General features: G+C 44.6%; 1 protein-coding gene across 1 annotated transcript in view; it reads left to right on the top strand.

The window, feature by feature from the left end:
- The window catches only part of LOC141129862 (vomeronasal type-2 receptor 26-like), a 37,786-nt gene continuing 14,476 nt past the window's right edge, over nt 1–23,310 (top strand). Inside the window, exons 1-2 of the mRNA XM_073617932.1 lie at nt 1–248; nt 4,415–4,703. Coding sequence (XP_073474033.1) covers nt 1–248; nt 4,415–4,703 — 537 coding nt within the window. The remainder of the gene's footprint in view (nt 249–4,414; nt 4,704–23,310) is intronic.

Here is a 23,310-nt window from a genome sequence, read left to right on the forward strand (position 1 = left end):
ATGCTCCTCACAGCCTTCTCTGCACTTACATTGGTCCTACAAGCGTCATCTCACGGGGATCCAATACAGAACCCTCCATCACCAAACCCACCATCACCATCTAAACTCACAGCATCTCAGTTTCTATTTGAGTATGAATATTTCCAGTCAGGAGATATCTCCATCGGAGGACTGTTTTCTGCCCATATGAAAACCACCGAAGTAGAGTATCTGGTATCCCCCTCTCGGTGGGGTGAAATGTGTGAGGGGTAAGTGGGCTGCTAGGTATGGTCAGTGGTAAGTCAGTTGATCCGCCTGAATCTTAATGGATCAGATTTATTCATGTGGCATTGGCCATCACATTCACAATCCTGAGAATTTTGCCAACATAATTACACATTTTCAGTACTTGGTGACCAAACGAGCTCCCGCTCACCCAACAAATTATATTCAAAAGACTAACAGCAACTTACAAAGCCATCCACAATTTAGCCCTCAGCTACTTCATTATCCTATTCTCAAAATACCAACCTAATCATTCTCTTCGTTCCTCTCTAGACCTCCTGCTCTCTAGCTCCCTCGTCACCTCCTCCCATGCTCGCCTCCAGGACTTTTCCAGAGCCTCCCCAATCCTATGGAACTCCTTACCCCAACCTGTCCAATTATCTCCTACTCTATTAACTTTTAGACAATCCCTGAAAATGCTCCTCTTCAGAGAAGCCTATCGTAACCACACCACACTACATTTTTATTTTCTCCATCAGATCACCCCTCACAGTTATTACCTTTCACGTGACCACCCTAGATTGTAAGCTCTAACGAGCAGGACCCTTCTGTATTGAATTGTATTGTAACTGTACTGTCTGCCCTCATGTTGTTCTAAATCCTGTATAAATTAAATAATAATAATAATAATAATAATAATAATAATAATTTGCCACCGTATTTAAATTCTTATTGAACAAATATTAATACAAAATATTTAAACACAGTGTTATAATTTTTTTTTTTCTGGTGGGCCAAACCTTAGCTACAGGTAATTGAGGTAATGTGATGCTAAAATAAATTATCAAATAACACAAACGTGGAAATTAAATGACATTTAAATGTGACTGATAAAAAAAAATATATGGTTTGACCTGCAAGCATTTTTATTATCTTATTTAATAAATATTCATTTAATTATTGAAACGCAGCGTTACAACATTTTTTTGTTTTTTTTTGTTTTTGTTTTGCTGGAGTGTTTAACCTTACCTATTGGTAATTGAAGTCCAGATTATTCCAAATTGACCCTGTGTACACTGCTATATACGCTGTATAGACATAAATGATTTTTTTTTTTTTTTAATGCACATTTTTAATGTAAAAAAAAAAAATGATGGAACAAAACAAATGTGGAAATGAAAAAAAGTTTAAATGTAAAAGATAAAAAAATTATTATAATTTGACCTGCAACCATGTGTAATATGTTTTTAAATAAATTATTTTTATTTAAATATTAATACACAGTCCTGTTACAACTTTTTTTTTTTTGCTGGAGTGTTTCACCCTAACTACAAATAATTGAAACCCAGATGATTCTGAATGAACCCTGTGCACACTAATAAACACCCTACATGGAAATATAGACTTTTTTTTAAAGCTTAGGTATTTTTATGTGATGCTAAAAAAATGAACAAACAAAACATACGTGGAAATTAAAAGAAGTTTACATGTGAATGATAAAATATAATTATGATTTGACCTGCAACCATATTTATTATTTTTTTAAACAAACATACATTTAAATATTAAAACACAGTCTCGTTACAAAATTTCTTTTTTTTTTGCAGGGGTGTTTCACTTTACATACAGGTCATTGAAGCATAAATGAAGACCAGATGATTATGATTTAACCCTGTGCAAACTGCTATACACAATGTATAGAAATATGTTTTTTTGTTTAACCTTAACTACCTTAAATATCGACAATTTAAAAAAAAAAAAAAAAAAGAAATTTTTTACTTTTTGCTATAATAAATATCCCCAAAAAAATGTAAAAAAAAAAAACAAATTTCTTCATCAGTTTAGGCCGATATGTATTCTTCTACTTATTTTTGGTAAAAAAAATTGCAATAAGCGTATATATTGACTGGTTTGCGCAAAAGTTATAGCGTCTACAAAATAGGGGATAGATTTATGGCATTTTTATTATTAATTTTGTTTTACTAGTAATGGCGGTGATCAGCGATTATTAGCGGGACTGTGACATTGCGACGGACAGATCGGACACTTTTGACACTATTTTGGGACCATTGACATTTATACAGCGATCAGTGCTAAAAAAATAGCCACTGATTACTGTGTAAATGTCACTGGCAGGGAAGGGGTTAACACTATGGGGTGATCAATGGGTTAACTGTGTGTCCTAGGGAGTGTTTCTAACTGTGGGGGAATGGGACTGACTGGGGGAGGAGACTGATCGTTGTTCACAAGCAGGATGAACAGCAGATCTGTCTCCTCTCTCCTGACAGAATGGATATCTGTCTGTTTACATTGACAGACCTCCGTTCTGTCTCTCTCAGGAGCGATCGCGGGTGCCCATCAGACATTGCGGCCGCCGGGCACGCGCATCTGCTCCATCGTCACGCCCTGCGTGCCCGCCCCCCTAGAGCTCTTAAAGCGGCCGATGTACACCTACGGCGATTTGCCCAGGGGAGCCAACCTGCTGCAGTATAACTGCGGTGGCTGGTCCTTAACTGGTTAAATATATACAACATTAACAAAAAAACTTTATTTTTACAGGGTGAATAGCAGTTTGCATGGCGTTAGTTCAGAATAATCTAAGCTTCAATTATCTTTCGTTAAGGAAATAGAAAATAAATATATAACATTTTTTATATATTACCATAAGTATTGAGACGCCTGCCTTTACACACACATGAACTTTACTGTCATCCCAGTCTTAGTCCGTAGGGTTCAATATTGAGTTGGCCCACCCTTTGCAGCTACAACAGCTTCAACTCTTCTGGGAAGGCTGTCCACAAGGTTTAGAAGTGTGTCTATGGGAATGTTTGACCATTCTTCCAGAAGAGCATTTGTGAGGTCAGGCACTGATGTTGGATGGGAAGGCCTGGCTAGCAGTCTCCTCTCTAATTCATCCCAAAGGTGTTCTATCGGGTTGAGGTCAGGACTCTGTGCAGGCCAGTCAAGTTGCACCACCCCAAACTCCCTCATCCATTACTCTACCAGTACTCTACACTCATGCACTTTTTTTGCGCTGTGATTTCACGGCTCACTATTGTTTTTGTACTTCTCATAGAAATGAAAGGTGAAGGATATCTGGGCCCACCCTAATACCGGGGAGACAATCTGTGGCCTTTGGGTCTTTTTTCTCTCCTCAACCCCCTCTTCAATCCCCCTGGCTTTGAGTTAGGTAGACCATACCGTGACTTGCCCCTGTCAGCAGCCTCATGCCCCAGGGGATTTAGGGTCTGGGGCCCTTCCTCTTTGGAGTTCAGACAGGACTGTACCCTCATGTGCTTTTTCTGTGCTATGATATCATGGTTCATTATTATTTATTATTTTGTTCTTCTCACAGAGATATAGGGTGAAGGATATCAGGGTCCACCCTAATACCGAGGAGAGGATCTTTGGCCCTCAGGTCTTTTTCCCTCCCAAACACTTTCCTCTCTTCATCAAGTACTTGGAAGGCTGGTTTTGGCAGGTTCCTAATGAGCGGCATCCACCTCACTTTGAGTTAGGTAAACCATAGGTTGCCTTGCCCCATCAGCAGCCTTGCACCCTTGGAGGGTTCAGGGAATGAAGTTGTAGGGTGAAGAATGGAGATGTAGGGTGAAGAATATCAGGGCCTACCCTGGGCATCCACCTGGCTTCGAGTTAGGTAGACCACTGAGCATCTTGCACCTGCTCAGCAGCCTTGTGTCCTGGGGGCTCAGGAACTGTGGGCCTTCCTCTTCAGAGGTTAGACTATTACTGTACCCTTATGTACTTTTTTTGTGTTAGGATTTAATGGTCCACTCTTTTTTTGTTCTTCTCACATAGATAGAGGGTGAAGGATATTAGGGCCCACCCTAATACTGGGGAGAGGATCTGTGGCCCTCAGGTCTTTTTCCCTCTGCAACTCCTCCTTCTCTTCATTGAGCCCTCCACCAAGAAGATGGGCTTTGGCAAGTCCCTAAGGAGCGGCATTCACCTCGCTTTGAGTTAGGTAGACTATAGAGCCTTGCCCTGTCAGCAGCCTTGCGCCTGAGGGAATGAAGCCCTTTCTCTTCAGAGGTCGGACCATTACTATACCCTCCTGTGCTTCTTTGTGTGCTTTGATTTCACGTTGATAAATATATCACAGTTTTTAGTTTATGCCATTTTTGTATCTAAAAGTGAAATGGTCTTTTGGCTCTCAGAATAACCTCAGTATATTTCTTATGTTTTGCAGACTTGATATGAATGAATATAGAAGTATCTTGGTGTTTATCTTTGCTATCAAGGAGATTAACAAGAGCACAAAGCTTCTACCCAATATTACTCTGGGTTATCACATATATGACAGCTGTGGGGAGACAAAGAAAACCATAAATTATGTTCTACAGATATTATCTGGGATAAAAGAGGCCCCTAATTATAACTGCAGGAAACAGGGTGAAATTGCTGGTTTCATTGGTGATTACAGTTTTCAGGCAACCCAGGCAATGGCACAGTTACTCAGCCTCTACAGATATACACATGTGAGTGCAGACTGGAGATTTCACATGAAAATAGTATTGATGTTCAGGAACACTGACAGGATTAATGAAATCTACTAACACAATGGTGACATATCCATTGACTTACAGTAACATTCTAATATATGTATTCAATAGAAAGAAGAATGGACTTCAAGTGGACATTTGATGACACCTGTCTTTAAACACACATGAACTTTAATGGCATGCTAGTCTTAGTCCGTAGGGTTCAATATTGGCGTGGCCCACCTTTTGCAGCTATAACAGCTTCAACTCTTCTGGGAATGCTGTCTATGGGAATGTTTGACCATTCTTCCAGAAGAGCATTTGTGAGGTCAGGCACTAATGTTGGACGAGAAGGCCTGGCTCACAGTCTTCCCTCCAATTAATCCCAAAGGTGTTCTATCGGTTTGAGGTCAGAACTCTGGTGTCTTTATGGACCTTGCTTTGTACACAGGTGAGCAGTCACGTTGGAACAGGAAGGGGCCATCCCCAAACTGTTCCCACAAAGTTGGGAGCATGAAATTGTCCAGAATGTCTTGGTATGCTGACGCCTTAAGAGTTCCCTTTGCTGGAACTAAGGGGCCAAACCTAACCCCTGAAAAACAACCCCACCTGACCTCACAAGGCCTGGCTCCCGGTCTCCACTCTAATTCATCCCAAAGGTGTTCTATTAGGTTGAGGTCAGAACTCTGAGCAGGCCAGTCAATTTCCTCCACCCCAAACTCGCTCGTCCATGTCTTTATGGACCTTGCTTTGTGCACTGATCCAAATCATTTGGTGGAGGGGGGATTATGGTGTGGGGTTGTTTTTCAGGGGTTGGGCTTGGCCCCTTAGTTCCACTCGTGTCCTGCGAGTGCACATAGGTCTGCAAGTGCACGTAGTTCTGCGAGTGTTCTGCGAGTGCACGTAGGTCTGCGAGTGCACGTAGTTCTGCGAGTAGTCGACGAGTGCACGTAGGTCTGCGAGTGGTCTGTGAGTGGTCTGCGAGTGCACGTAGGTCTGCGAGTGCACTTAGTTCTGCGAGTGGTCTGCAAGTGCACGTAGGTCTGCGAGTGTCCTGCAAGCGCACGTAGGTCTGCGAGTGCACATAGGTCTGCGAGTGCACGCAGATCTGCGAGTGCACGTAGGTCTGCGAGTGCACGTAGTTCTGCGAGTGGTCTGCGAGTGCACATAGGTCTGTGAGTGCACATAGGTCTGCGAGTGCACGTAGTTCTGCAAGTGGTCTGCGAGTGCACGTAGTTCTGCGAGTGGTCTGCGAGTGCACGTAGGTCTGCGAGTGGTCTGCGAGTGCACGTAGGTCTGCGAGTGGTCTGCGAGTGCACGTAGGTCTGCGGGTGCACGTAGTTCTGCGAGTGTTCTGCGAGTGCACGTAGGTCTGTGAGTGTCCTGCAAGCACACGTAGGTCTGCGAGTGGTCTGCGAGTGCACGTAGGTCTGCGATTGCACGTAGTTCTGCGAGTAGTCTGCGAGTGCGCGTAGGTCTGCGAGTGCACATAGTTCTGCGAGTGGTCTGCGAGTGCACGTAGGTCTGTGAGTGTCCTGCAAGCACACGTAGGTCTGCGAGTGGTCTGCGAGTGCACGTAGGTCTGCGAGTGGTCTGCGAGTGCACGTAGGTCTGCGGGTGCACGTAGTTCTGCGAGTGTTCTGCGAGTGCACGTAGGTCTGTGAGTGTCCTGCAAGCACACGTAGGTCTGCGAGTGGTCTGCGAGTGCACGTAGGTCTGCGATTGCACGTAGTTCTGCGAGTAGTCTGCGAGTGCGCGTAGGTCTGCGAGTGCACATAGTTCTGCGAGTGGTCTGCGAGTGCACGTAGTTCTGCAAGTAGTCTGCGAGTGCACGTAGGTCTGCGAGTGGTCTGCGAGTGCACGTAGGTCTGCGAGTGCACGTAGTTCTGCGAGTGTTCTGCGAGTGCACGTAGGTCTGCGAGTGCACATAGTTCTGCGAGTGGTCTGCGAGTGCACGTAGTTCTGCAAGTGTTCTGCGAGTGCATGTAGTTCTGTGAGTGCACGTAGGTCTGCGAGTGTCCTGCAAGCGCACTTAGGTCTGCGAGTGCACGTAGGTCTGCGAGTGCACGTAGGTCTGCGAGTGGTCTGCGAGTGCACGTAGGTCTGTGAGTGCACATAGGTTTGCGAGTGCACATAGTTCTGCGAGTGGTCTGCGAGTGCACGTAGGTCTGCGAGTGCACCTAGCTCTGCGAGTGGTCTGCGAGTGCACGTAGGTCTGCGAGTGGTCTGCGAGTGCACGTAGGTCTGTGAGTGCACATAGGTTTGCGAGTGCACATAGTTCTGCGAGTGGTCTGCGAGTGCACGTAGGTCTGCGAGTGCACCTAGTTCTGCGAGTGGTCTGCGAGTGCACGTAGGTCTGCGAGTGGTCTGTGAGTGCACGTAGGTCTGAGTGCACGTAGGTCTGCGAGTGCACGCAGATCTGCGAGTGCACGTAGGTCTGCGAGTGCACGTAGTTCTGCGAGTGGTCTGCGAGTGCACATAGGTCTGTGAGTGCACATAGGTCTGCGAGTGCACATAGTTCTGCGAGTGGTGTGCGAGTGCACGTAGTTCTGCGAGTGGTCTGCGAGTGCACGTAGGTCTGCGAGTGGTCTGCGAGTGCACGTAGGTCTGTGAGTGGTCTGCGAGTGCACGTAGGTCTGCGGGTGCGTGTAGTTCTGCGAGTGTTCTGCGAGTGCACATAGGTCTGTGAGTGCACGTAGTTCTGCGAGTGTTCTTCGAGTGCACGTAGGTCTGTGAGTGTCCTGCAAGCGCACGTAGGTCTGCGAGTGGTCTGCGAGTGCACGTAGGTCTGCGATTGCACGTAGTTCTGCGAGTAGTCTGCGAGTGCACGTAGGTCTGCGAGTGCACGTAGTTCTGCGAGTGGTCTGCGAGTGCACGTAGTTCTGCAAGTAGTCTGCGAGTGCACGTAGGTCTGTGAGTGGTCTGCGAGTGCACGTAGGTCTGTGAGTGCACGTAGTTCTGCGAGTGTTCTGCGAGTGCACGTAGGTCTGTGAGTGCACATAGTTCTGCGAGTGGTCTGCGAGTGCACGTAGTTCTGCAAGTGTTCTGCGAATGCACGTAGTTCTGTGAGTGCACGTAGGTCTGCGAGTGTCCTGCAAGCGCACGTAGATCTGCGAGTGCACGTAGGTCTGCAAGTGGTCTGCGAGTGCACGCAGGTCTGTGAGTGCACATAGGTTTGCGAGTGCACATAGTTCTGTGAGTGGTCTGCGAGTGCACGTAGGTCTGCAAGTGCACCTAGTTCTGCGAGTGGTCTGCGAGTGCACGTAGGTCTGCGAGTGGTCTGCGAGTGCACGTAGGTCTGAGTGCACGTAGGTCTGCGAGTGCACGTAGTTTTGCAAGTGGTCTGCGAGTGTATGTAGTTCTGCGAGTGTTCTGCGAGTGCACGTAGGTCTGCGAGTGTCCTGCAAGCACACGTAGGTCTGCGAGTGCACGTAGATCTGTGAGTGCATGTAGGTCTGCGAGTGCACGTAGTTCTGCGAGTGGTCTACGAGTGCACGTAGGTCTGCGAGTGCACGTAGTTCTGCGAGTGGTCTGCGAGTGCATGTAGTTCTGCAAGTGCACGTTGTTCTGCGAGTGATCTGCGAGTGCACGTAGTTCTGCGAGGGCACGTAGGTCTGCGAGTGCATGTAGGTCTGCGAGTGCATATAGGTCTGCGAGTGCACATAGGTCTGCGAGTGTCCTGCGAGTGCACGTAGGTCTGCGAGTGCACATAGTTCTGTGAGTGGTCTGCGAGTGCTCGTAGGTCTGCGAGTGCACGTAGTTCTGCGAGTGTTCTGTGAGTGCACATAGGTCTGTGAGTGCACGTAGTTCTGTGAGTGGTCTGCGAGTGCATGTAGGTCTGCGAGTGGTCTGCGAGTGCACGTAGGTCTGCGAGTGGTCTGCGAGTGCATGTAGGTCTGCGAGTGCACGTAGTTCTGCGAGTGTTCTGCGAGTGCACGTAGGTCTGCGAGTGCACGTAGTTCTGTGAGTGGTCTGCGAGTGCACGTAGTTCTGCGAGTGCACGTAGTTCTGCGAGTGGTCTGCGAGTGCACGTAGTTCTGCGAGTGGTCTGCGAGTGCACGTAGTTCTTCGAGTGTTCCGCGAGTGCACATAGGTCTGCGATTGCATGTAGGTCTGTGAGTGCACGTAGGTCTGTGAGTGTCCTGTGAGTGCACGTAGGTCTGTGAGTGCACGTAGGTCTGCAAGTGCACGTAGTTCTGCGAGTGGACTGTGAGCGCACGTAGGTCTGCGAGTGCACGTAGTTCTGCGAGTGGTCTGCAAGTGCACGTAGTTCTGCGAGTGGTCTGCGAGTGCATGTAGATCTGCGAGTGTTCTGCGAGTGCAGGTAGTTCTGCGATTGTTATGTGAGTGTTCTGCGAGTGCACGTAGGTCTGCGAGTGTTCTGCGAGTGCACGTAGGTTTGTGAGTACCTGTGTATTGTCTTGTTGAGTACCTGTGTATTGTCTTGAGTATTAGTGTCAGGAATCTAGTTGTTAGGTAATTTGGACAGGGTATAATCCCCAATCCTCATTAAATTTAATAGGTACGATGCCCGGCGGGTGTGGAGAGGTGACTCTTTGTACATCTTGCGCATTTGTATGCGTTCTTTGATCATCCGATCGAGGGCGAATACTGCTGTGCAAAATGAAAGTACGTTGTTTCCCTGGAAGCCCAGGTTCTGAATCTGGGGAAGCAACTGTCAGCACTGAGAAGTCCCTCCATACTAAAGGAGAGCCAGGAACGTACACGGCAGGGGCTGGCAGGGGCCAGCAAAGAGGCGGGTGGAGACAAAGAGGTGCTGGCACTAGCAAAGAGTAGATGGGTAACAGTCAGGAAGGGTAGAGGGGGAAGTGCCAGGGAGGCCGATCCAGGACTGGAGCATCCCAATAAGTATGCTTCATTGAGTGACATTGGTGAAACCAGTCAGGGACCAGCACCGCTGGAGCTGAGAGACTCTCCTAGCTGCCAGGGGAAGAACTCCTTCAGTGAGAGTGGGGGGGCAGGGAAGGGAAAGGAAAGACAGATTCTGGTGGTAGGGGACTCAATTCTTACAAGGACAGAGAGGGCAATCTGTAACAAAGACCTGAAGCGCCGAACTGTATGTTGTCTACCGGGCGCTCGGGTTCAGCACATCACGGATCTTGTGGACAGATTACTGGGAGGGGCTGGGGAAGACCCGGCTGTCATGGTGCAGGTTGGCACCAATGAACAATTCAGAGGCAGATGGAGTGCCCTAAAGAACGATTTTAGGGACTTAGGAGCTAAATTGAGGAAAAGGACCTCCAAGGTAGTATTCTCAGGAATACTACCGGTACATCGAGCCACACCAGAAAGGCAGAGGGAGATTAGGGAAGTAAACAAGTGGCTGAAGAGCTGGTTTAGTAAGGAGGGGTTTGGGTTCCTGGAGGACTGGGCCGACTTCTCAGTCGATAACCGGTACTATAGAAGGGACGGACTGCACCTAAATGAGGAGGGTGCAGATCAGCTGAGAATGAAGATGGCCAAAAAGTTAGAGGGGTTTTTAAACTAGGTGATGGGGGGAGGGTCCAGAGGTAGAGATAGTCAGCACAGAAGATATTCCAGAGGGTAGTATTGGGGTCATTAGTAGTAGGTTGACCAAAGCACAAAAACACAAGGTAAGTGTAGTAGCAAGTCCTAGTTGCCATCTCGGAACACCCAATACAAGGACGATATGCGACCGGTCTAAACTATGTGGCATGTTCACCAATGCCAGGAGCATGGCGGACAAGATGGGTGAACTAGAGATACTGTTGTACGAGGAGGATTTGGATTTTGTGGGAATTTCAGAGACCTGGTTCAACAGCTCTCATGATTGGCTGGCAAACATTCAAGGGTATACCCTTTACCGCAAGGATAAGAGGGTAAAAAAGGGGGAGGGGTATGCCTATATATCAAGAATAATGTACAACTGAATGTGAGAGATGACATCACTGAGGGAGCTAGAAAGGAGGTGGAATCCTTATGGGTAGAGCTCCAAAGGGATGAAGCTAAGGGAAAAATAATACTAGGAGTATGCTATAGGCCCCCTAACCTGAGGGAGGAAATGGAGACAGATCTCCTATCACAGTTTGGATTAGCAGCAAGGATGGGAAGTGTTATCATAATGGGGGATTTTAATTATCCAGACATAGACTGGGCAGAGGGAACCGCGCATTCATTTAAGGCTCGCCAGTTCCTTAATGTCCTGCAGGACAATTTTATGGGTCAGATGGTAAACGCACCAACTAGAAATAAAACATTACTGGATCTACTGATTACCAACAATACAGACCTGATCACGGATGTGGAAATACGGGGCAATTTAGGTAACAGCGATCACAGGTCATTTTGTTTCAGTATAAATGGCACAAATAGGAAACATAAAGGGAATACAAAGACACTGAATTTCAAAAGAGCCAACTTCCCTAAACTACAAACCTTGCTAAAAGGCATAAATTGGGATAAAATATTGGGAACAAAGAATACGGAGGAGAGATGGGTTTGCTTTAAGAGCATATTAAAAAAGGGCATTAGCCAATGCATCCCATTGGGTAATAAATTTAAAAGAGCGAAAAAAAGTCCTGGATGGCTTAACTCCAATGTAAAAATGCATATAAAAGCAAAGGAGAAGGCCCTCAAAAAATACAAGGTTGAGGGATCTATTTAATTTGTTCATAAACGACCTGGAGGATGGGATAAACAGTTCAATCTCTGTATTTGCAGACGATACTAAGTTAAGCAGGGCAATAACTTCTCCGCAGGATGTGGAAACCTTGCAAAAAGATCTGAACAAATTAATGGGGTGGGCAACTACATGGCAGATGAGGTTCAATGTAGAAAAATGTAAAATAATGCATTTGGGTGGCAAAAATATGAATGCAATCTATACACTGGGGGGAGAACCTCTGGGGGAATCTAGGATGGAAAAGGACCTGGGGGTCCTAGTAGATGATCGGCTCAGCAATGGCATGCAATGCCAAGCTGCTGCTAACAAAGCAAACAGAATATTGGCATTAAAAAGGGGATCAACTCCAGAGATCAAATGATAATTCTCCCGCTCTACAAGGCTCTGGTCCGGCCGCACCTGGAGTATGCTGTCCAGTTCTGGGCACCAGTCCTCAGGAAGGATGTACTGGAAATGGAGCGAGTACAAAGAAGGGCAACAAAGCTAATAAAGGGTCTGGAGGATATTAGTTATGAGGAAAGGTTGCGAGCACTGAACTTATTCTCTCTGGAGAAGAGACGCTTGAGAGGGGATATGATTTCAATGTACAAATACTGTACTGGTGACCCCACAATAGGGAGAAAACTTTTTCGCAGAAGAGAGTTTAACAAGACTCGCGGCCACTCATTAAAATTAGAAGAAAAGAGGTTTAACCTTAAACTACGTAGAGGGTTCTTTACTGTAAGAGCGGCAAGGATGTGGAATTCCCTTCCACAGGCGGTGGTCTCAGCGGGGAGCATCGATAGCTTCAAGAAACTATTAGATAAGCACCTGAACGACCACAACATACAGGGATATACAATGTAATACTGACACATAATCACACACATAGGTTGGACTTGATGGACTTGTGTCTTTTTTTCAACCTCACCTACTATGTAACTATGTATGTAACTATGTTAAGGGAACTCTTAAGGCGTCAGCATACCAAGATATTTTGGACAATTTCATGTTCCCAACTTTGTGGGAACAGTTTGGGGATGTCCCCTTCCTGTTCCAACATGACTGCGCACCAGTGCACAAAGCAAAGTCCATAAAGACATGGATGAGGGAGTTTGGGGTGGAGGAACTTGACTGCCCTGCACAGAGTACTGACCTCAATCCCATAGAACACCTTTGGGATGAATTAGAACGGAGACTGTGAGCCAGGCCTTCCCGTCCAACATCAGTGCCTGACCTCACAAATGCTCTTCTGGAAGAATGGTCAAACATTCCCATAGACACACTCCTAAACCTTGTGGACGGCCTTCCCAGAAGAGTTAAAGGTGTTATATCTGCAAAGGGTGGGCCAACTCAATATTGAATCCTATGGACTAAGACTGAGATTCCATTAAATGTCATGTGTGTCTAAAGGCAGGTGTCCCAAAACTTTTGGCAATATAGTGTATTTTCCACTGAATGGAATAACTCTGAATGAAGAGTTTTCTTCATTTCCAATATGGGCCAAAATAGCAATAAATACCTGACAAAATGACGTTTTTAAAGGTCACCTTTTTCCTAGAAAATAGCCAGTGCAATTATGGGGCAATGGTAGATGTTAAAAAATGTGTGCAGCTTTGTAAAATGAAGAACGATTTTATTGTTTTACCTGTGGACCATTTGAGTCCCGGCTAAGAAACTCATAGTTAGCAACCCCCATGTCCTGCCTAGTGGCTAGGTCAGGAAAACTATTGGTTTTCAATCCGGCAATGCTGGGAGTGAGCATCCAGTGCTGGATTTATAAGGGGGCAAAAGGGCCCCCCCCCCCCATTTATACAAAAGTAACGTAAATCAATTGATAAATATAAATAAAATAATAAATAATAATAAAATATTATAAACTATATAATAAAAAATAACTTTTTTTTGTTACCACTTGACCTCCGGAAGGTTTTACCCCCTTTATGACCAGGCCATTTTTTTTTATTCAGCACTGTGCTACTTTAACTGGCAATTGCGGGGTCCTACACCACTGTACCTAAATGGCATTTATGTAATTTTTTTAATTCAAATAGAGCTTTCTTTTGGTGGTATTTAATAGGGATGCGCCGATACCGATACTAGTATCAGTATTGGCGCCGATACTGAGCATTTGCACTTGTACTCGTGCAAATGCTCCTGATGCTTGATCCGATACCTGGGAGTGAAGAGGCGCTCCGGAAAGTCAGTGGGTGGAGATGGCGGAGCGGAGAGCGAGTCCTTATCAGGCTGACAGCAGCGGATGGTAAGCTGGCTGGGGCAGGGGTGCGGGGTGCAGCCGCATGTTCCGTCAGAATCAGTGACCCAGGCCGTCACATTTGGTAACGGAAGTGACGTTCCGTGTCTCCGTCAGAGGCTAAACACCACAACGCCCATCTTGGTACACCCTGCACTCAGCCACAGTAAGCCTGTAGAAGACATCTTGTTACACCCAGCCCATATAGTTCACTAACTGATTAGTGCCACCCCATCAGTGCTGCATATCAGTGCCCATCAGTGCTGCATATTAGTGCCTTCTTATTAGTGCCACCCCATCAGTGCCTTTCAGTGCCCCCTCATCAGTGCCCTTCAGTGCTGCATATTAGTGCCTCCTCATTAGTGCCACCTCATAAGTGCCCTTCAGTGCCCCCTGATCAGTGCCTATCAGTGCTGCATATTAGTGCCTCCTCATCAGTGCCACCCCATCAGTGCCCATCAGTGCTGCATATTAGTGCCTCCTCATCAGTGCCACCCCATCAGTGCCCATCAGTGCCCATTAGTGAAGGAGAATTTTTTCTTATTTATAAAATTGTGCTTTGAAAACTGTCACATGACTTGGAAAAAAAGTATCCATAATCGGTATCGGCGAGTACGTGAAAAAAAGCATCGGTATTTGTACTCAGTCATAAAAAAGTGGTATCGGTGCAACTCTAGTATTTAATCACCACTGGGTTTTTATTTTTTATTAAATAATAATTTTTTTTTATTCTAAATGAAAAAAACTCTTAAATGAAGAAAACAAAAAACAAAAAAAAAAACAATATTTTCGAATTTCTGTTATAGAATATACAGTATCCAATAAAATTAAATTTCTTCATAATTTTAGGCCAAAATGTATTCTGCTATATGTCACAAGTTCTGGTAATGATCGGGACTCCTGCTAACACTGCATTTTTGGGGACACTCTACTATTGGGGACACTAGTATAGTTCTGACCGTGACCAGTACACCGGCCCCGACAGAAACTATACTGGTAATGGTGGTGATCAGCGACTTATAGCGTGACTGTGATAGTGTGGCAGACAATCAGGGACTGGCGCTAACTGACACTGGCTGGGAGGGACACTAATGTATTAACTGACAATATCATGTCGCTAGTAACACTAATGCAGTGATAATACTGTACCCTGACACTATGTCAGGAATCATGAATCAGATGGAGACAGAAAATGCAGTTAAAACCACACCTTTTAATATAACGGTAAAAATGGTACAAATACCAAACATAGTCAAATCATAAGGCAAAGAGAAAAGTGGCGGCACTTCCAGCAATAAAAATCCATGTTTATTGAAGAATGATTAAAAATCCTGGACAAGACATGCACAAACACAGCTCAAGGAGCAAAAGCATTTCACACCACTGTGCTTAATCATTGCAATGATTAAGCACAGAGGTGTGAAACGCGTTTCCTTTTGCTCCTAGAGCTGTGTTTGTGCTTGTGCATTATTGCTTTATGGAATTTTGGGTCACAGACCAGGCAGGCACCCCAACAATTAACAACAGTACAGGACTTAATTTGGTGATCTTTAGGAGCGGTGCAACTTTATCTTCTCTTCTGTAGTCAAAGCATAGCCAGGGTATGGTAGCCAAAGCGGGTAGTCAGAACAAGCCAGTAAATCAGAAAGCCAGAGATCAGCGTAGTCGGAGGCAGCACACTGGGAGCAGGAACCGGAAGGGACGTCAGCCAGGCAAGTCTTCAACAGGAGCACAACAGAGAGTTTCCAGATATGTTTGACCAAGGCGAAGGCACGGAAGGAATGAACCAGGAAGTTTAACCACTTCACCCCCGGAAGGTTTTACCCACTTCCTAAACAGGCCATTTTTTGTGATAAGGCACTGCATTGTTTTAACTGACAATTGCGGGGTGACACAGAGCAGCTCATCTGTCTCTCCTGTGAATGATCGGCCAATCACTTTGTGCACTGGTCCAAATCATTTGATGGGGGGGGTGGATTATGGTGTGGGGTTTGTTTTTCAGGGGTTGGGTTTGGCCAACTTAGTTCCAGTGAAGAGAACTCTTAAGGTGTCAGCATACCAAGACATTTTGGACAATTTCATGCTCCCAACTTTGTGGGAACAGTTCGGGGATGTCCCCTTCCTGTTCCAACATGACTGCGCACCAGTGCACAAAGCAAGGTCCATAAAGACATGGATGAGCGAGTTTGGGGTGGAGGAACTTGACTGGCCTGCACAGAGTCCTGACCTCAACCCGATAGAACACCTTTGGGACGAATTAGAGTGGAGACTGCTAGCCAGGCCTTCTTGTCCAACATCAGTGCCTGACCTCACAAATGCTCTTCTGGAAGAATGGTCAAACATTCCCATAGACACACTCCTAAACCTTGTGGACGGCCTTCCCAGAAGAGTTGAAGCTGTTATAGCTGCAAAGGGTGGGCCAACTCAATATTGAACCCTACAGACTAGTGCTGGCCATACACTATACGAAAAATCGGCTGAAAATCGGTCATTTAGACAGTTTGTTAGTTTTTCGGCCAGTTAATGGGCACAGAATTGATAATCGTTGGCACGTTTTTGAGCCGAAAAAAAAACAAGGACAAGTTTGGAAATTTTCTGCCGAACGAACGATAAATTGAAAGGTTAATGTGTTTCCCATCCGAACTGTCTGCACTAGGGATATGTAAAAAAAAAAACAAACAAAAAATGGATTCAATTATGTTCACTGAACGATTTATCGGTCATTACATGATGGCACTATCGTTTGCGCTCACGGCTGAACATTCGTTTTTCGAAAATGGGTTTGGCCGATTTTTCGCATAGTGTATGGCCAGCATAAGACTGGGATGCCATTAACCACTTCCGGACCGCCTGCCGTCGTTATACGTCGCTACTCTGAAGAGGGATATCGTTGTTATGGCAGTAGCTAGCTACCATAACCCCGGTAATCCTCTTCTTCAGTGGACGGTCCGCTTCAAGATAAAAGTGGTCTCTGTGGCGGATTCACCACGAGATCACTTTTAACGTCTGCAGGAGAGGCCTCCCCTCCCGCTGCTCTATGGTGCCCTCCGCCGCTTACCGGAGCCGTCGGATGTTGTCTCTTGTGTGACATGGAGACGAGTGAGGGGGAGATGGCCTCCACCTGTCTCCATATCATTGCAGGGTGGAAGCAACTTCAAAAAATCACTTCCGCCCACAGCTCTTAAAGGGACATTTTTTTAAAATACTTTTTTAAATGACAATTTTTTTTTATTGCATTTTAGTGTAAATATGAGATCTGAGGTCTTTTTGACTCCAAGTCTCATATTTGGGATGTTTACATTCCTTGTAATAGGAACAAAAGTGACACAATTATTTTTTTTTTAAAAGAACAGTGTAAAAATAAAAAATAAAAGGTAGAAACAGAAGCGAATGCATACGTATGTAGCGCCCCCATATAAAAAAAGGTGTTCAAACTGCACATGTGAGGTATCTGTCAGGTCACCTGAGACCAGGAGACAGATGCACTCCGTTGGAGTCAGGAGTGCACTTCAAAGATAGTGGACTCTAGGACTGACTACTGCGAATTGAACGCTAGGTGGTTCAGGAAGGCAGGTCCACTGGAGCACCAACACAGATCCCAGTGGGAGCTAGAGCATAGATTCCCCAGGGTGCGGAGTCTAAGAGCCAGCGGGTGTTCACCAGAGCCTCTAGTGGTGAGGATGGACTGCGCTGCAGTCTGGCTCCAGGTCGCGGCCCCCAGGGTCTCACAGCTCACGGTAGACTACAGGAGAAGAGGAAGGAGGCAGCAGGCTGGAACAACAAGGAAAGTAAGGGATAAGCCAAATGTCGGGGCTACTAGCAGACAAGGATAAACATAACACACCAAAGGTCAGGGTCATAAGCAGACAGGAATAGTTGAGAACAGGCCAAAGTCGGTAACTGGAATCAGACATAGGAAACACAGCAAGTACACACAAAAGCTAACACACAATGGCTTGCAATGCCCAGGTTAATATAGTGTTCCTGATTAGAGACCGGGGTGGAGCTATGGAAGAATTTTTAAACAGTCAGGTGAGGGTGGCTGGCCTCTAAAAGTGAACACAGAAGGAAACGTAAGCTGACAGACACACATTACTGCATAACCCTGACAGTATCGCCGCGATCGGTAGAGCGAGAGCAATAATTCTAGCCCTAGACCTCCTCTGTAACTCAAAACATGTAGAATTTTTTAAACATCTCCCATGGAGATTTTTAAGGGTAAAAGTTTGTCGTCATTCCACAGGCAATTTTGAAGCGTGACATGTTGGGTATCAATTTACTTGGCGTAACATCATCTTTCACAATATAAAAAAAATTGGGCTAACTTTACTGTTGTTTAATTCAAAAAAGTGTATTTTTTCCAAAAAAGCGCTCTTGTAAGACCGCTGCGCAAATACGGTATGACAGAAAGTATTGCAACGACCGCCATTTTATTCTCTAGGGTGTTAGAAAAAAAATGTATAATATTTAGGGGTAATTTTTCCAGCAAAAAAAAAAAAAAACCTGTTTTTATCTTGTAAACAAAAAATCTCAGAAAGAGGCTCGGTCCTTAAAGTGGTTCAAGTTCTTGTGCGGGTAAAGGCGGGCGTCCCAATACTTTTGACAAGATAGTGTATGTGTTACATGGCTGTAAATGGTTGTAAAAGGTGCATTATTGGAGCAAACTGGCTGGACAGAAGATTGTTAAGTTTGTCAAATAGTGGTAATCTTCTGGCATATTCAAAAACATGGAGCAACATATAATTTTGTGATAAAAAAATATTAAAATGCAAATAATTTTAAAATATTTGAATATGCCTACATAGGTCAGTTATAGTTGCATGGAACCTTCCCTGAGTGACAGAGAAATGTACCCACATTTTTATCACACGGTTCCCAACGATCGGATTCTCTATGCTGCTCTTATCAAATTCCTTTTACATTTTGGTTGGAATTATGTTGGTATAATATTAACAAACGATGCCACCGGAGACACAGAACAGTTGAAGAAGGCTTTGACCCGTCATGGCATTTGTATCGAATATGTCATATTATTATCAAAAGTCATCAATAATTTCAGATGGATTTCCATGTTTCTTAAATACTCTTTGAGTACGGTTATTCTAATATGTGGTGAGTTCTACAAGGAGTATACGTATTTCATTCATCATTTAAATCTTTTTAAGGGAAATGCAACTTTAATTCTCCATAAGTCATGGACTCTTCTGGAACCCATGAAAGAATTTTTTCCATTGATAAACTGCAGTTTCTATTTTTCACTTCCAACGAAACCCATCCCTGGTCTGAAGGCCTTTATAGAGACTGAGAATCCATCCAACACCCCAAATGATCCCTTTCTGGAAGACCTGTCAATTCTTCGCTGTAATTGTCTATCTGATAACCCTGACAAAAATTTGTATTTTCAACAAATGTATGGCATCCTTCCGGAAAATTGCAGCCGGATTTGCAATATTAGCTATACTACTTATTTTGGGCACTACTACGTCTACATCGCGGTGTACGCTCTGGCCAATGCTTTACACATGATGAATCCAAGTATGGAATTTCCACTTAAATTAAATAACAGAGTAAGCTATTTATTGTTTCATCTAGAAAGAGGATTTTCAGTTTTAAAAAATGTAAAGTAAGCATCTAAAAATACTATGTCCTAAAAGTGTCATACAGATATATGGTGATTAAAACACCATATATGACATTCAAACCTTTGAATTGAACAGAAAATCTAATCAAAATGTTCAATTCAATCCAAAAATGTCCTTATGCAAAAGTGCAAAATATATTACATTCATAAAGTACAAAGTTCATAGATTGATCACTAAAGTGCTCCTGTGCACACAGTTCATGCATGCCATTGACTCACACTGGACAGATCGATCCTGGGGGCACAGTGCTCAGACATTCACCGTTGTGACACCTTCACCATAAATCTGATGGATGCTTAGTGGCTGCGTTTGATAGGCACAGTGGCTGCTTTTGATAGGCACAGTGGCTGAAATTGATGGGCACAGTGGCTGCATTTGATGGGCACAGTGGCTGCGTTTGATGGCACAGTGGCTGTGTTTGATGGGCACAGTGGCTGCGTTTGATGGGCACAGTGGCCTGCAATTGATGGGCACAGTGGCTGCGTTTGATAGGCACAGTGGCTAAAATGTTTGATGGCACAGTGGCAGCGTTTGATGGGCACAGTGGCTGTGTTTAATAGGCACAGTGGCTGCAATTGATGGGCACAGTGGCTGCTTTTGATGGGCACAGTGGCTGCAATTGATGGGCACAGTGGCTGCGTTTGATGGCACAGTGGCTGCATTTGATAGGCACAGTGGCTGTGTTTTTATTAGGTACAGTGGCTGAAATTGATGGCACAGTGGCTGCTTTTGATGGGCACAGTGGCTGCATTTTATGGCACAGTGGCTGCGTTTGATAGGCACAGTGGCTGCGTTTGATAGGTACAGTGGCTGAAATTGATGGCACAGTGGCTGTGTTTGATGGGCACAGTGGCTGCGTTTGATGGGCACAGTGGCTGCGTTTGATGGGCACAGTGGCTGCAATTCATGGGCACAGTGGCTGCGTTTGATAGGCACAGTGGCTGCAATTGATGGGCACAGTGGCTGCAATTGATAGGCACAGTGGCTGCGTTTGATGGGCACAGTGGCTGCGTTTGATGGGAACAGTAATGCCCTGTACACACGGTCGGATTTTCCGATGGAAAATGTCCGATCGGAGCATGTTGTCGGAAATTCCGACCGTGTGTGGGCTCCATCGGACATTTTCCATTGGATTTTCTGACAAACAAAGTTTGAGAGCAATAAATAAACGGTTCTCCTAGGTATAATAGCCACCCTATACTTAGTTGACCACCACTGCGCCTCGGAAAATCAACCTAAATGATAATTATCATCGGTTGGTATAGCCTCCCTATAGCTGCCACTTAGTAAGTATAAACTGTGCAAAAAGTATTCAAATCTATAACGTGACAATGGTGCACTACACCCCACGTGAAGAATTTAAAACGTGGCGCTATCTCCAAAAAAATAATAGTATTCCCACCTTTTACAGTGAATTACCTAATCTAGTGAACACACTTATACGGATGTGTGTTAAACGAATATATACACATAAATAAATGCATTAATAATAATGAACCAAATGAAATAAAAAACACCAAATAAAACACAGTACATAAAGTGACTCAGTGTTAACGCTGCTTACAATCATATGTGTCAATCCCTATACAATTGTTAAATACACACAGTGTGTAGCATTAAAGCAAATAGCAATAATTAAATGCCACACAATGACTGTGTGACTAAAAAATAAAATCTGTGAAAAATACACACATGTGTACAAAATGTCCGTGATCGTGATCAAAAAAACATCAACTGTGCCACAGCAAGTCCTTTATATTCCTGAAGTGTAATTAATCCTTCCACCACACCTATGTGTTCAGTGCTCCCTCTCCCAATAGACAGTCTCTCACCAGCTCCTTATGCCTCCACTTTCGTATGAGGCTATAAAGCATAGGAGTTTCCAAGCTACCAGTAAGGGTTAAGTGTATTCCATCCGGAGATGCGTTCCATATGTAAATGAAAGAGAACTCCCAATAGTGTGATACCGTAAAACTTTTAATAACACACTCTTCAAATGACACTCCAAAAAAACCACTCACATTGTGCAAACAATAAAAAAGCACAGCAAAATCCACGGCAATCTGTAAACAGCAATACCAACACAGCAACTTGGATAAGCCTTCCTAGGGGGTATGCGGTCACGGCGGACCCTGCCACAGCTGGCGTGCAAGAAGTCTCTCTCACCCTCTCCTCGCTTGCCTGTCCGATGGACCCACCGTTTCCCCCAATAGGTGAACCGCAGAGCTTGCTTCCTCCTGTCACTAGTACGTGGTGTTTATCCTTCGCTCGGCCACGCCCCCGACATGTTTCGCTACACCTTAATCATGGGATAGGCCGCTCTAAACATCAGTCTCCCTTTATATCTCCTCTCCTCTCTAATCTGCTAGGGGAGTCAAAGTGCGCTTGCGCACCCTTTGTGTTCCGCGCCTGCGCTCTCAGAGTGTCCCCCGCTAATCGTGGCTATCGGTCACTAGTTGATGATTATTCATGTGGTGGTATCAGACTAACGCCACCCCTCTGCTTCATCACCATTATTTATGGCAACAACCCAGAGCGGTGGATCATCCAACAGCGCTGTAACATCCTGACATGTTTATCAAAAAACTCTTAGTGTGCTTAACACATAATTATATATCAATGTGTTCCAACATATATATTATATAAAATGTTATACAAAAATAGTCAATTCGGTTATTATTACCACAACCTATTGATAATTAAAAATTAAGTATCCACAAAATGAATATATGACATAAAAATTATAAAATGATATGATAAAATAAATGGAACAAATGGAAATGGCTGGCAAAGATTACCATATAAAAAATAGAATCAGACTTCTCTAATCTAGTTTTTGGTAAACCTCAAATCATTTATATTAATTCTATAAGAAAAATTATTTTTAAAAAAATTATTTTTAAAATTATTTCAAAAAGATCAATTGTATATCATAAAAAATTATTGTATATCATAAAGAAATAATATACATATGTATGAAAAGACCCTTACTCCAAATAGTGACATATCTGTAACCCTTTGGTTTTGTATAACATTTTATATAATATATATGTTGTAACACATTGATATATAATTATGTGTTAAGCACACTAAGAGTTTTTTGATAAACATGTCAGGATGTTACAGCGCTGTTGGATGATCCACCGCTCTGGGTTGTTGCCATAAATAATGGTGATGAAGCAGAGGGGTGGCGTTAGTCTGATACCACCACATGAATAATCATCAACTAGTGACCGATAGCCACGATTAGCGGGGGACACTCTGAGAGCGCAGGCGCGGAACACAAAGGGTGCGCAAGCGCACTTTGACTCCCCTAGCAGATTAGAGAGGAGAGGAGATATAAAGGGAGACTGATGTTTAGAGCGGCCTATCCCATGATTAAGCTACAGGTGTAGCGAAACATGTCGGGGGCGTGGCCGAGCGAAGGATAAACACCACGTACTAGTGACAGGAGGAAGCAAGCTCTGCGGTTCACCTATTGGGGGAAATGGTGGGTCCATTGGACAGGCAAGCGAGGAGAGAGTGAGAGAGACTTCTTGCACGCCAGCTGTGGCAGGGTCCGCCGTGACCGCACACCCCCTAGGAAGGCTTATCCAAGTTGCTGTGTTGGTATTGCTGTTTACAGATTGCCGTGGATTTTGCTGTGCTTTTTTATTGTTTGCACAATGTGAGTGTTTTTTTTGGAGTGTAATTTGAAGAGTGTGTTATTAAAAGTTTTACGGTATCACACTATTGGGAGTTCTCTTTCATTTACATATGGAACGCATCTCCGGATGGAATACACTTAACCCTTACTGGTAGCCTGGAAACTCCTATGCTTTATAGCCTCATACGAAAGTGGAGGCATAAGGAGCTGGTGAGAGACTGTCTATTGGGAGAGGGAGCACTGAACACATAGGTGTGGTGGAAGGATTAATTACACTTCAGGAATATAAAGGACTTGCTGTGGCACAGTTGATGTTTTTTTGATCACGATCACGGACATTTTGTACACATGTGTGTATTTTTCACAGATTTTATTTTTTAGTCACACAGTCATTGTGTGGCATTTAATTATTGCTATTT

Source organism: Aquarana catesbeiana, linkage group LG01 (genome assembly GCF_042186555.1).
Source record: "Aquarana catesbeiana isolate 2022-GZ linkage group LG01, ASM4218655v1, whole genome shotgun sequence".
Lineage (NCBI taxonomy): Eukaryota > Metazoa > Chordata > Amphibia > Anura > Ranidae > Aquarana > Aquarana catesbeiana.